A 13356-nucleotide genomic window follows, 5' to 3' on the forward strand; every position below is an offset into this window, starting at 1 on the left:
CCATGTGCCTGTGTGGGATGCTGTCATCGCCCTCTCAGGAAATGTATGCAGTAAAAAATCTTCTTTCAGTTGACATAAGCCTCTCTGTGTCGCCAGTTAGTGTCCTTTGTAAATAAAAACCCAGGCACTAAGCACTCTCTAAGAGATAGATAATAGGCACCTGGATTAAATGTGGTAAAAGTACAAGAACAGGACTGTATAGGAAGGTGACAGGAATACCCATTTGGGTGGAGTCCAGGAACATTAGGATCTGAGCGCATCGGGAATTAGGGTATGAGGTCAGAAGTTGCATGAACATAACATGAAGGCTCACACATCTGCAGTGTTTACGTTGGCAAGTGTTTTCACAGCCAGAATCTGTGGTGAGATTGCAAGACCCCTGTGAGGAATGCAGACAATGAGCCATCTCACAGGAGGACTCTGCCAATTAAGTACTTTGACGTTTATTCCAGGTAACAAAATGGAACATTTGGGGTGGCTTAAACAGCAGGTATTTTTTCCACAGGTGTGGAGGCATGAAGTCCAAGATCAAGGTGTCAGTCTGCAGGTGTAGTTTTTTGTGACATGTCCTCGGCTTCCAGATGGTCACCTTCCCACTCTGTCCTCCCATACTGTGCCCTCTGTGCAGGTAGAGATCCAAACTCTGTGTGTGTCTCCACATTTCCTCCTATAATGACACAACTCAGAGTGGATCAGGGCTCGTCCTACTGGCCTTAGTTTAACTCCCATCACTTCCTTCAAGGATCTTCCTTCTGAGCTCCTGGGATTTAGGACTTCAGCCTATCAATTCGAGGAGATACAGGTCAGTCTATAACACTCAGCCCTCTGGACTGCCCAAATTCATGTCCTCCCTGGCACAGTGCACTCACCCCTCCACCCCATTCCAGTAGCCCCAGAATATTAACTCATTTGGTAAACAACGCCAAGTCCCAAATCTCCTCTAAGTATCATCTAAGTCAAGTGTGATTAAGACATGAGATATGAGGGGCACCTGAGTGGCTCAGGGAGTTAAGCATCTGACTCTTGGTTTCGGCTCAGGTCATAACCTCACGGTCTGTGTGTTTGAGCCCCTCATCGGGCTCCACACTGGCAGTGTGGAGCCTGCTTGGGATTCTCTCTGTCTCATTCTCTCTCTCAAAATAGATAAATAAACTTAAAAAAAAAAGTCTTGAGATATGATTTATCCTGTGAAAAACCTGCCTTCTCCAGCGATAAGCCTGTGAATACAGACACATTCTCTGCTTCCAGAAATCAGTGGTGGGATGGGGAGAGCGTAAACATTCCCATTCCAAAAAGAGAAACTGGAAAGAAGAAATGTCACCTGTCCCCAGTAAGTAAAAAATCTAGGAGGGAAAATTCCCTTAGATTTCAAAGCCCAAGGGTGATGTTCTTTGTCTGGAAGCGTTGTCCTCCAGGCCTAGCGGGATGGTGTCCCTGCCATGCAGCCCCCCTAGAATGCCATTGTCCAGGGGGAGTCCTGTAAGATGAATGATCCTTAATACTCCGCCCCTCCCCTCCCCCCGTATCTCCTGCTGTGTAAGGTGCTCCCTTCCCAGGCGTCCAGGTGTCCCTCCTCCTCTACCTCGGAATGTTCCATGTCATTACCTGTACTTCCGCTTTCTTGCGGCCATCCCATAGTTTACTCAGATGTTTTGCCTGGAAGAACCAGGCACAAGAGGGCCGGTATCCTATACAAATTGGACCAGAAATGCATTTGACTCACAAGTGCAGATGGTGAGATCCACGTTTGTCACCGTTGGAGAGACAGGTGACAGATGAGCAAGGGCAGGAAGTTAGAATGATCCATGAGGAATGGGTTGGAGTTGGAGACATCGGCCTGAAGTCATGTTGACTCTATGGACACCAATCGCCCCACACACACGTTTCTACCTATGTGCACACGAGCGGTTCAGCACACACACGTACGTTTTCTTGGTGTTTGAGCTGAGAGGGTGTGAACACAGTGACACCCAGGAGCAGTGAGCATACCTAGTGTCCATGCCTTGGTCCATGACACGGTTCCCCCACAGCAGCAGCCAGGGGCTGCCTGGAGAGACGGTGCAGCCTGGACTAGGACAGGACGTGTATGAAATCAGCCTGCAGAGCTGTGGTGCCGTAAGTCAGCACATGCTAAACAACTCGGTTTCTAAAAATGGGCTATGTCAGAGGGACACGGGAGTCACCCGAAAGAGCTCCTCATGGTCAAGTCGGAACACCTTGATTTTATTTTATTTAAAAAAATTTTTTTTAACATTTATTTATTTTTTAGAGACCAAGAGACAGAACACGAGCAGGGGAGGGGCAGAGAGAGAGGGAGACACAGAATCTGAAGCAGCCTCCAGCTCTGAGTTGTCAGCACAGAGCCTGATGCGGGGCTCGAACCCACAAACCGCAAGATCATGACCTGAGCCGAAGTCGGACACTTAACCGACTGAGCCACCCAGGCGCCCCAGAACACCTTGAATTTAAACAAGAGCAGAAGAGGCGGTATTGGTTGTAAGTCAGTATCAAACAGATGTGCAGGAATCGAAACTGATAAGAGGAAATCACTGAATAAATATTTTTTTTAATGTTTATTCATTTTTGAGAGACAGAGACAGAGCATGAGCGGGTGAGGGGCAGCGAGAAGGAGACACAGAATCCAAAGCAGACACAGAATCTGAAGCAAGCTCCAGGCTCCGAGCTGTCAGCACAGAGCCTGACATGGGACTCGAACCCACAACCCGAGATCATGACCTCAGCCAAAGTCAGATGGTCAACCGACTGAGCCATCCAGGCGACCCCTTTTTTTTTAAAAAAAAATTTTTTAACGTTTATTCATTTTTGGGAAATCACTGAATAAATAATAAATTGAGAAAAAGGACCTTTTTAGAAGAATTCCACATAATTTATGTAAGAAACGTTGTCCTCAAGGAGGCAGAGCACAAGATCCCTTTCGTTAATGTCAGCCACACACAATGACTTCCTTGCGACGGGTACAATATGAAAGGGGGCAAGTAAGTTTCACCAAGGGTCCTCATACACACAACCTCATCCAGGGGACGTAGGCCGATGTGAACAATGATAAGTCATGTTGCTGGGCTGTAGCCTTGATATGATGTCCTGAGAATGGCACTTTATACCCTGAGCTCTCTTCTCCAAAATATAGAAGCCCAAGATAATCATGAGGAAAGTACCATATTAATCCTGAGGTCCATTCTACAAGATACCTGACTAGTACTCAAGTCTGTCAAGATGATCAACAATGAGGAAAATCTGGGAAAATGGCCTAGCAAAGAGGAGTCAGAGGAGACACGATTACAGAATGAGATGTGGTGTCTGGGTGGGTTCTTGAAACAGAAAAAGGACATTAGGTAAAGAATATGTAAATCTGAGTAAATCAAGTTGGAGTATCAAGCAAGACATTCAGGATTTCTAAGGGTTAGTTCTGAGGAGAGCTCACTTACAAGCTAATCACTACTTTAAAAAAAAAAAATCACACCTTGTAGTTGTGTTGTAGTGGCCCCATATTCGTACACTGTGTGGCTTCCAGGTGGAGGCCTCCTCCCTTTGCCAGAGGCTGCAATGACAAACTCATCACTCACAGTGATGTGTGCTGTCCCCAATACTCCAGGAGTCCAGGAAGGGCTGGGCTTCCTTTTACGTGCTGGGAAGCCAAAGAAACAAGGGTTTTTCCATCACTGCTGGATGGAGGGACTGAGCCCTGTGACCCTGCCCTATGGTGCCGGTGACCTTTCACTGGGAGACCGGACTCTGAATTGGGTGGGTTATGTCAGCCACCCCTACTGGCACAGAGGTGACAGCGCGTGAGACAGGGCCTCTGTCTGATTGAGACTGAGGCCTCTAACTTGTCAACAGAGAACGCATCAGGTATGTGATGAAATTTTATATTTGGTGGTCATGTCTCCTCCTGCTCTTCTTTGCTGTGACCATTTATCAGAGTTTCCTCATTTTTGACAATCATAATAAAGGCAAACCATGAAGTATATGTTACCTGGTATGAATATTGCTGTGCCAAGTTGTTTTGTTTTCAATTCCATAAAATGTATTTTTCAGTTTTGTACCTCAATTCTTATTTTTGACTTTATTCTTACACCCTACTTCGATCCTGTAGGTCTTGACAAAACATTTAAAAACATGTATACATTTGACCCCCTTTCTTTGGAAGTGCACACTTAGTATTTGTTAGGTGTCAACCTAGAAATTTCAGCATGATTCGAAAAACTAATCACAGAGTCCTTTTTGTCAATACATTTAAACTCCTTCTTGACCATGTAAAGGCATTATGCATAAATCTCACAATAGCTCATGATTTTATTGGTGATGTGTATTTTAAAATTTTACAGATACAGTAATACAGTACACACAGGTCAACGACACGACGCACACCGATCACATTTCTGTACGCAGCACAGACATCAATGCACAGATACCATCAGACCCCCAGAAACCCCCGTCTGCTGCAGGCTGCACCTCTCTTGTGAGAGAGAGAAAAACTCATAAAAATTTTTTAGGACTGTGAGGGGGGTGAGTGAATTGGCAACTGTATGTTGTAGAAGTACATACAGTCTACATGTTTTTCTGAAGACAAGGAGATCTTATATTCCTGCTCCAGGCAAACCAGAGCCTGGGTACCTTGGGTACCTTGGAGTTGTGGCTCATGAGCAGAAACGGACTGACAGATGGGAAACACACAGACATGACTGCAGTGACATTTATGAGGATCGAGCTGGGATTATCAAAAGCAGTCAAAACAACTTGAAAAATGGAGGAGAGGGTGTAAAAATAGACAAAGGTGCTCACCAGGAGAAGGATGGTTTTGGTGGCTCTGGACTCCGGGGAGGATGCAGAAGAAGCATTGGTTCTTCGAATATGTTGGACCTGCTTCTTGTGCCTGTACAGAAGGAAAACCATGGAGCTGCTGGCCCAGAGCATGAGCCCCAGACATAACACATCGGGGAATGATAACAACAGTCCATACAGTGAGTCACTAGTTTTGTCATGACGAACCGAAGAACAGTATCCAAAATCCTTTCTGTCTGTGACGTTCTTATCACTCAATGTTCTCATTAAGTATATAGGGAAAATGATATTCACCAGCATTTGCAGGACCCAACACAGGAAAATAGAGGGGGAAAGGTATTTGGGCGCTTTAACTTTAAGCTCTGCCCACCTGGAGTTCCCAGGGCTGATGGTGATGGCCTGGTAGACGCTCAAGATGCAGATGCTACCAATGGACACTCCCCTCCCCACTCTGTGAAGAAGGGAAAGAAGTTTGCATCCAATGTCACTGAGGAAATGTTTCCGCCCAAATGCTGCCACGGTCTGGGGGACTCCTTTGCAGAGTAGGGCTAAGAAGTTGGCTACAATCAGGTGCTTATGAATGAAATCTGTGGACCTCCACCTGTACTCAGTGAAGGAAAGGATGATATAATGACAAAGAAGTGAGAAATTGCCCAGGATTCCAACGGTAGTCTGTGTTAAGAAGATCAGGCCGATGGCCAGATCCCATTTGGCCATTCTCTCTGGTCCCAGTCACTGACCGTTGCCTTCGGGGCTAGAATTTCCTGCATGGGAATATGAGGTGTGGGCCACATATATCACGTCAGCTGAAATCCACTATGTTCTGCTTTCCAATCCTTGCCACTTGGAAACACCTACTTACAGTTTTCTTTTCATAGTTGCTTTCCGAGGGCTGAATGTAGAACTTTTCGAGAGCCCTTATAATGTAAAATCACTCCTGTGAAGGTCAGTCCTGTGAAGGCACTCACGTGAGAACTTCTTCATGCTCCATACATCTATGAGGTCGGCATTACTGTGGCTGTAATTAAAAGATGAACAGAACAGACACACAGAGAGGTTAAGGATCTGTTCAAATCTGCTCCTTCAGGCTGCGTGGGGACTGGGAACCGGTTGGGCTGGAAACCGTGATAGTGCACTGAGCCCCCACGGTCTGCTAGACGGCTAGTTAGCTGTGTCCATCCAGGAATCAGATCCATGGCTCCTTCTGATTTGACACCTTGTGGTTAACTTCAGAGTAGGGCGTATTGTATAATTTTCATCACAACAAGTTTCCATTAATTTGTAAAACTTTATTCCACAGGATAATATCAATTATGGGTAAGCCTTGAATACCTTGGTGAACGTGCATGCGCTCTGGCAATAGCATACTGCAGGAACCTGCAGTTATATGTAGTAGATGCAAGATGGCAACAGAAAGACTCATGTGCTTTTATGTGAGGAACACAAGTGTAATGGCATTACACTGCAATTGCTGAATTATCACAACAATCCCATAAACTTTGGCACATGAAACACGGATGCATGATAAAATGGTGTAAGGCAGACTCTAAGTTATCCTTAATTTCGAGTGATACACTATGTACTTATTAGTGAGTACTTACGTGAATTAAGGAAAACTATTAGCAATGAACTAAGATTTGTGAAATATTAAACGCATCACTGTAAAATGACCTCTGTAAGGCATGTATCTTACACAGTTTAGGATTCAAAATACTCGGTTTTTGTATTGATGGTAGAGTAATTTTTAAACACCTGGAAAGAACATGATATGAACCTGAAAGCTGCTGTCTGAAAATCACCGTTTTTATGTCAACTGTCCCTTACCTGTTCATTTCCTAACTTTCAGAATGAGTATAGTTTCACTGTGATCAACAGATGATGATGTCTTCCATGGGGACTCAGTTACTGTCCCCATGATTGTGTGCTACATCCAAGGTTACAGGAAAACTTTCAATTCAAGACATTACCATTTGGATACACGTTCTGCACAGGATCAGAAGATTCCTGTAAATTCTTCATACATTTCACTACAACCATGGAGCTGTGAGAGTTGCACATCCAGTAACCCTGAAAATTTAGCCTATAATTCCTATAATGTTAGAGCAGGAGATAGATTTCAAAATTCATTTCTTAAGGACTTAAAAATCAGTGTATATTATTACTTGCACTGAACACCAGGAATCACACTGAGCGAAGTTTAACTTCACTGAATTAAGAGCCATCAGGGACAGGTGAAGGTCTAGGACCCCACATCCTCTTAACTAGCTCAGCTCAAACCTCAGAAATATTGCACATTCCTGCATGGCTTTCACAGTGAATTAGGTAATCCACAGAATAGCACCCTTTTCTGATAGGATCACTCACCCAGACTCTTGATACAGACACCGCCTCTTAGACTGAAATGGATCCTCACCAACTCCTTCCTGCTGCCTGAGGGGCTCCATGTGAAGGGCACAGCAGCCAGTGGGAGGGGCCAGCCAGACCCTGAGATATAGGTTTGTGATTCTGTGAGGTCACCTGTCTCACCACTGCAATTATTTCATTTACAGCTGCACTGGGAATACAGGTTTGGGAGCTGAAGATGTTCCTGAAACTTTTCTCTCATGTGTTAATTATGATGAACAATTATGACTTTCTGGTTAGAACCTTGTAGGAGACTATTTGTGGGAGGCTTGTTTTTTTCCCCCTCGATCCCTGTAGGTAGACGTGTCTCCTGTTAAGCACGGCAGGAAATAGTGTGTTCTGACACGTGAGGGATTAGTGGGGAAGGATGTGTATCTCCCTGGGTTCTTCACTTCCCAGAGAGGTTCCTCTACCCAGAAACTAGTACTTTCCTAATCCTCAGGCTACTGAAAGGAACATCAGGTAAGGTTATTAGTAGAGAAACAGAATGAGACAAAATACTTGGGAAGAATATGCAGAGATACAAGCAAAAGGAAGAACATGATGTAAATAACTCACTATAGGATTCATTTCACACAAAGTTAATATGACATGTTTGAATGATTCAGTGCCAATTAATTTGAAGATTGTGTAGGAAAATTGGTTTTAGCATTATTGACCCCATTGATAAGAATTAAAGACTGGACAATACCCAGAGAGGAAAGAGAGAAGTTTCTAAGAGTCTCTTCTCACAGACTAAAGCAGTAGGATCAGATGGCTTAACCAGAAGTTTCTCCCAACCCATAAATGTTGGATGAGCCCATCCTCAGTTACTTAATTCAAGAGGATCAAAGAGCTCCAACAGTTCTGTACGCTTCCCCCCGCCCCCCCTTGAATTTTCAGTAATGAGCACTTACTGCTTTGGTAAGAAGAAACACAAAGTAGGAGTTGAAACAGATCCTGTGGTTTTCCCTGCAGACAATTCCACTGTTGAAGTTCCTTGTGCAATTACTAGCCATTTTCAAGTCAGAGCCATAATGATGGGCAACTCAGACTGCACACAAACGTTTATGGTTTACACACTTACATACATCCGCAAACACACGTGTATATCCACCCAACCTCACATATACTCACATACTATTAGACCCATACGTGGTCATTCGTGTACTCACAACTGTAATTGAAATTCACAAGTATTCAGGCACATCCTAAACACTTAGAAACTCACCCCCATTGACATTTATATTCACCACACCTTCACACTAACTCACAGTTCACAATCAGTTTGATAAAATCAACATACGCTTTCATCGTGGGTGTGTGTGTCTTGATGAAACGTTCAAATGCAGAAAAAGAGGAGTACCTCCAGACTTCTGGGCTGTCTGGAGGCCTTTATCATCATTTGTAATGCTTTCAAGCCCTAAACTACCCATACGGAGAATATATACAATATACAGTCTTAAAAATGGCTTTGAGCATCACCGCTCTAAGTCGGATGTGTGGTGGGGATGTTGGGGTGTGGGGGGAGTGGCAGTGCATGGGTGTGTGACAGAGCAGGTGAGAGAGAGGGCATAGGAAAGAAGAACATAGAGACAACATGGTGCAGAGGTCCTGGGGGGAGGGAAGAAAATAGCGCAGGAGAAGAAACAAGGTAGAGGGATAAAAGACAAACGTGTGCTCAATGCCACAGGGGAGTTGCCACGTTTGCTGGTACGTGGAGACATAGTGTGCTGGGAAGTGATCGGTATGAGGCACACTGGGATCTTGGGAAAAAGAGGTGCAGAGTGTCATGGGGTGGAAGGGGATAATGGAAGCGGACACTTCGTAGGGAAGATGTTAATGGTCGGTGTGGGTACGAGACACACAAGACAGTGGCTTGGAGTGGTGAAAATAATGGTGGGAGGATGAAGGGAAAAAGTGTGGGGCGGGTGTGCTTTGGAGGAGGGCAGCGTGGCCCAAGGCAACAGAGAATGTCTGAAGAGGAGAGGAACCCTGGAGGAGACCTTGAACAAGGCAAAAGAGGCAGAGGGCGTTCAGGGGGCCAGTGAGGGTAGTGGGCAGTGAGGGAATCCAGGAGAAAGGGTCAGAGGAGATCGGGATGGAGTAATGCATGTGGGTGCGGATTGGATTCCTGCAGGAGTGGAGGCTGGGGCACCGCAAGGTGTGGGTGTAGAGGACCCAGGAAACGGGTGAGATACTGGTATTGGGAGTGGAATTTCGGCAAGACAAAGAAAGGGCGGGACCTCACCGGTCCTGGGGGTGATAGAAGGCAAGGAGGGTGGCACTGGAGTCCCTGGAATAGCGGTCACCTAGAGACAGATGTCAAAAAGGTGACGGGAAGGAGGTTGGAGTGGGATGCAGAAGTCTCCTAGGGCTGAGTCCAGGTGAGGGATGTGTGGAGGTTTAGCAGGTGACTGGGGCTCCCAGGGTGGGGGCATGAGGACCCTGGTGGGAGAGGAGCATACGGTGGGGAAGGGGAGCCAGGGAACTGGGAGGGTGCGAGTGGCACAAGGCAGATTGGAGGTCACTGCTTGACACCCATCCGTTAATTCTCGATTTACGGGCAAATATCAAGTGTCATGGATAGTTCCTAATTTCAGCTCAGGAGGCAAAACTCTTGCTCAATTAAAACGTGCCCCCACGTCATGAACTAGAGCATACAGTACAGGAGGGAAGGTGCAGTTTTGGGTAGCAAATCTCAGCCATTCCTTGGGAAATCAGGTGCAGGATGTGACTGGTCGGTCAGGCTGGAGAGGCTTTTACTGGTATCCAGAGTTGCAAGTGGGGGAAAGAGCTGTCTCATCCCAAACTCTGCATCTCTGTTGAAGAACTGTTATGGGTCAAGGACATTTTATGCCCCAACATTGATCTGATGAAGATTCTTTTAGGTATTGTGATATTTCTAAGACCTAACCCTTTGTTTTAACAATATGAGCTTTAAGAACACTTAAGCTTTTAGGATACCTGAAAATTGGAGAGAAATTCACCCGTGTTTTTTCATTCTAAGAAACCATATGAAAAGGGAACCAGAGGGGAGAGAGTTGTGAATGTATTGATAATTCTAAAAAAAATTTTTTTACACAATTTCCACTGATTTCATAATAATTACAGGCAGATGTCCAATTGGAGGGTGACTCTCCTGGCTTTGTTATGATACCAAGTAAGATGGATTTGGAGGATTTAAGGTTACTAATGAAATTACCTTTAAGCACCTATGTTATCCTAGATGATCTGCTGGATCCAGAGTAATTCCAAGATCCTTAAAGAGAGAGAGAATCCAGAGATATTAGATACAAGAGGAAATCAGAGATTTGAAGCATAAGGACTGTTGCTGTCTTTGAGCCTAAGTGTAGGTGGGCACATGTGGAAACCACAAGATGGCAATTAATTGTGCTAACGACCTAAAAGATGATAGAAGTGGAACATTACGTAGGATCTGGAGAAGGAAGTCCAAGCTGATTGACACCTTGATTTAGAAGGCGACATTGTAATCAGAGTACCCAGCCAAGACCCAAATGGTTTTCATCTAAGAACTGTTATGAAAATAAATTTGTGCCTTGTTTTTAAATATCTGCTAAGTATTTATAGCAGTGCAAGTGACTATATGTGTATTCTTCCAACTCCCACCCCCACCCTTAATCCCATGGTGAAACCGAATCCCCAGCATTTGGAGAAGGGGCCTTGTGGTGATGAGGGTGAGCTCTCCTGAATGAGAACATTGACCTTGTAAAAATGACCCCAGAGCTTTCATTGAACCCTTCCACCAAGAGAGGACACAGTGATAGGATGGCTATATACGAGCAGGAAGTGGGCACAGGATATGATAGTTGTTAACACTTACTTCCCAGGTGATCGTCAGGGGAAGCCAACAATGACAACCACTTTGCCAAACACTGCCTCTCAAAGTATTGTGTGTATGTGAATCTCCTGCATTTGTGTTGAAACAGAGTCTACAGGAGAACCCTACTCTAAGAGATTGAGATACAGCTGCGGTCCGGCCGATGAATTAGCATTTTCAACAGAGTCTCTGGTGGTGCTGCTGCTTCTCTCCCCAGAACTCTGTTCCCACAGCATCCCCCCACCCAATCCCCCTTTCGGTAGCACTAGAGAGAGCAAGCAGAGCACACCTGACCCTCTTACTCGCTAACGTCCCATCTCAACACAGATGCTGTGGGTTCCTCACATGTAGCAAATGAAGAGGAAGGAACGGAACCAGCACAGGTGATTCCCGTGGGGACGGAGGGGCTGCTAGAGGGAAAGTCTGAGGACCCTCCAGGGAAGCCTGAGCGCGCAGTTGCACGTGGCAGGTCCCAGGAGGGGGGTTAGCCATCTTGGGCGGCCTCTGCGCAGGCGCGAGCTCTGGGATGGGCGTGTGGGCGTGGCTACGGCCTCGTTGCGCCTGCGCGCATGTCCGGCAGGGTCAGGTGACCGTTGAGCTCCAGCAGACGCCCTTGGCTCTTCCAGGTGAGGACCTGGCTCAGAGCTGCGGCTTCTCCTCCTGGAAGGTTAGTTCTCAGGGAGTGTGGGCTGGCGGTGGCCTGGGGGTGCTTGCGGGCCCCAGGGAGGGACGGGACCGCGTGCTGAGGGCAGCTCGGCTCTGGGCTCACGGCTGCCCGGAGCCTGCCCGCGACAGGCGTGTGTCAGGGTCGCGTGAGAGGGACAGATTCGCACTAGAGGCTGGTGGCGCTTTTAACCGTGTGTCTTCGGTGACGGGTCCCAGTACCCGGTGCTGCCCTCGAGGGCGTCTAGGTTGGAATGGAGGAAGGATTTGGGTTCCCGGGTGGGGGTGGGGCTGAGGGGAGTTGCGATGTTCGCCCTTTGGTGCGCACGCACGAGGTCCTGGGCTGCAAGGGAGTGGAATGAGCGAGTTGCAGGACCCACCTGGAGAGGAGAGAGCGCGTGTTAGTGCCAAGATGGGTTTTGTGCTTCCGTTTGTGGCTGCAGGTAGAGCGGAATATGAGCCCTGGTCAGTGAGCTTGGGTTGGAATGATCTTGTGGGGGTGGTCGAGGGGTCCAGATGTTGGGGGATCAGGTGTGGACTGGAGGTCCTGAGCGTGACGGGGGCAGGATGGGCCGGAGACTTGGGCATAATGCGAGGTGGGTGAGGGGGCGCGTGTAGCAGGACCAGCACTGTTGGGAGGCCTCCTCAGCTGCGGTCTGGTTGTGTGCCGGGCTGAGCCAGCCCGGTGTCCAGGCGCCGGCGCAAGTGTGGGCCGAGCACCGAGCACGCCGCTTCTAGCACTCGTGATCCACGTGGCAAGTGCAAGCGCTCGGGCCCAGACGCCGCCGGAGGAGAGCCGAGCTGCCAGCCATGTGCAGAGGCCGGACCTCCAGGGCCTCCACGCGGCCACCTCGCTTGACTCGTGTCTTCACCTGGACCCGCGTGCTTCTGGAGGAGTGGCGCGATGTCCCGGCATAAGTCTTGAGAATTGCACTCCACGTTGCCCGCCGATTCTTCTCCCGGTCGGATTTGTCTCAGAGATTCTCGCAGCGCACACGTGAAGGTAGTTTCATCCCAGATTTGTTTGAACACGAACAAGTGGAAGTATTTTAAACGGGCAACGATAGATGTTTGAATTATGTGTGTAAGGGACTGAAGCCTTTGGAACTGTTACCTGAAATGTATATTCGATGACATACAAAGATATCTTTAACCCATATAAATAAAAGCGGTTATAACACAGCCTTTAGAGAGTGTCAGCTTATTGTCACCTTTTGAGTGCAATATATGTATCCTAAGCTGTTATATATTCACAACAAACGGTTAAGCGTTGATTTCACTGGGCTATAGGACCACAGGCGGTTTTTTCCTCATGTAGTGATAGTTTCTCGTGTTAATAAAGTGTATCGGTTAAGATCAAGTTTAAAAGTATAAATCATTTTTGTTCTCAGATACTTTTAATTACATTCTACCTCTTTCAAATGTTATATATGGTAATGTGTTCATTCTCTACAAAGCATTGTAGTTAAATCATCCCTCTAAGAATAAGGTAGGTTGAATATTTAGATTGTCAGAATAGCACAATTTAATGGTCCTTTTCCAAAAGTTTTCATTAAGTGATTTATAGAGACGTTTAGCATTATACAACATTGGTTCTTGACTAGGGACAATTTGGCCCCCTCCTCCTCTGTGATCGTTTGGCCATATTCAGTGATCTTTATTTCTTG

The 13356-nt window shown here is 46.6% G+C and overlaps 1 protein-coding gene and 1 long non-coding RNA gene across 6 annotated transcripts in view; one reads left to right on the forward strand and one right to left on the reverse strand.

The window, feature by feature from the left end:
* Positions 1-4534: 4534 nt before the first annotated feature.
* LOC147573796 (vomeronasal type-1 receptor 4-like) lies at positions 4535-5535 on the reverse strand. The gene has a single exon (XM_086688429.1). It carries the CDS (start codon positions 5518-5520, stop codon positions 4570-4572), a length of 951 nt encoding a protein of 316 aa, XP_086544555.1. The 5' UTR covers positions 5521-5535; the 3' UTR covers positions 4535-4569.
* Positions 5536-11558: 6023 nt separating this feature from the next.
* LOC147573797 (uncharacterized) overlaps positions 11559-13356 on the forward strand; it is a 42247-nt gene continuing 40449 nt past the window's right edge. For 2 of the 5 annotated variants that reach the window (XR_015244442.1, XR_015244443.1), the window contains exon 1: positions 11559-11693. This is a non-coding gene — a long non-coding RNA (uncharacterized LOC147573797). The remainder of the gene's footprint in view (positions 11694-13356) is intronic. The other 3 variants (XR_015244441.1, XR_015244444.1, XR_015244440.1) reach the window with 2 other exon arrangements.

The sequence above is a fragment of the Puma concolor genome, chromosome E2, assembly GCF_028749965.1.
Source record: "Puma concolor isolate L17-30 chromosome E2, mPumCon1.1.hap2, whole genome shotgun sequence".
Classification (NCBI taxonomy): Eukaryota; Metazoa; Chordata; class Mammalia; order Carnivora; family Felidae; genus Puma; species Puma concolor.

Bases quoted from the DNA above. Each gene is read 5' to 3' on its own strand.
- LOC147573796 (XM_086688429.1), bottom strand. From the start codon at position 5,520: ATGGCCAAATGGGATCTGGCCATCGGCCTGATCTTCTTAACACAGACT.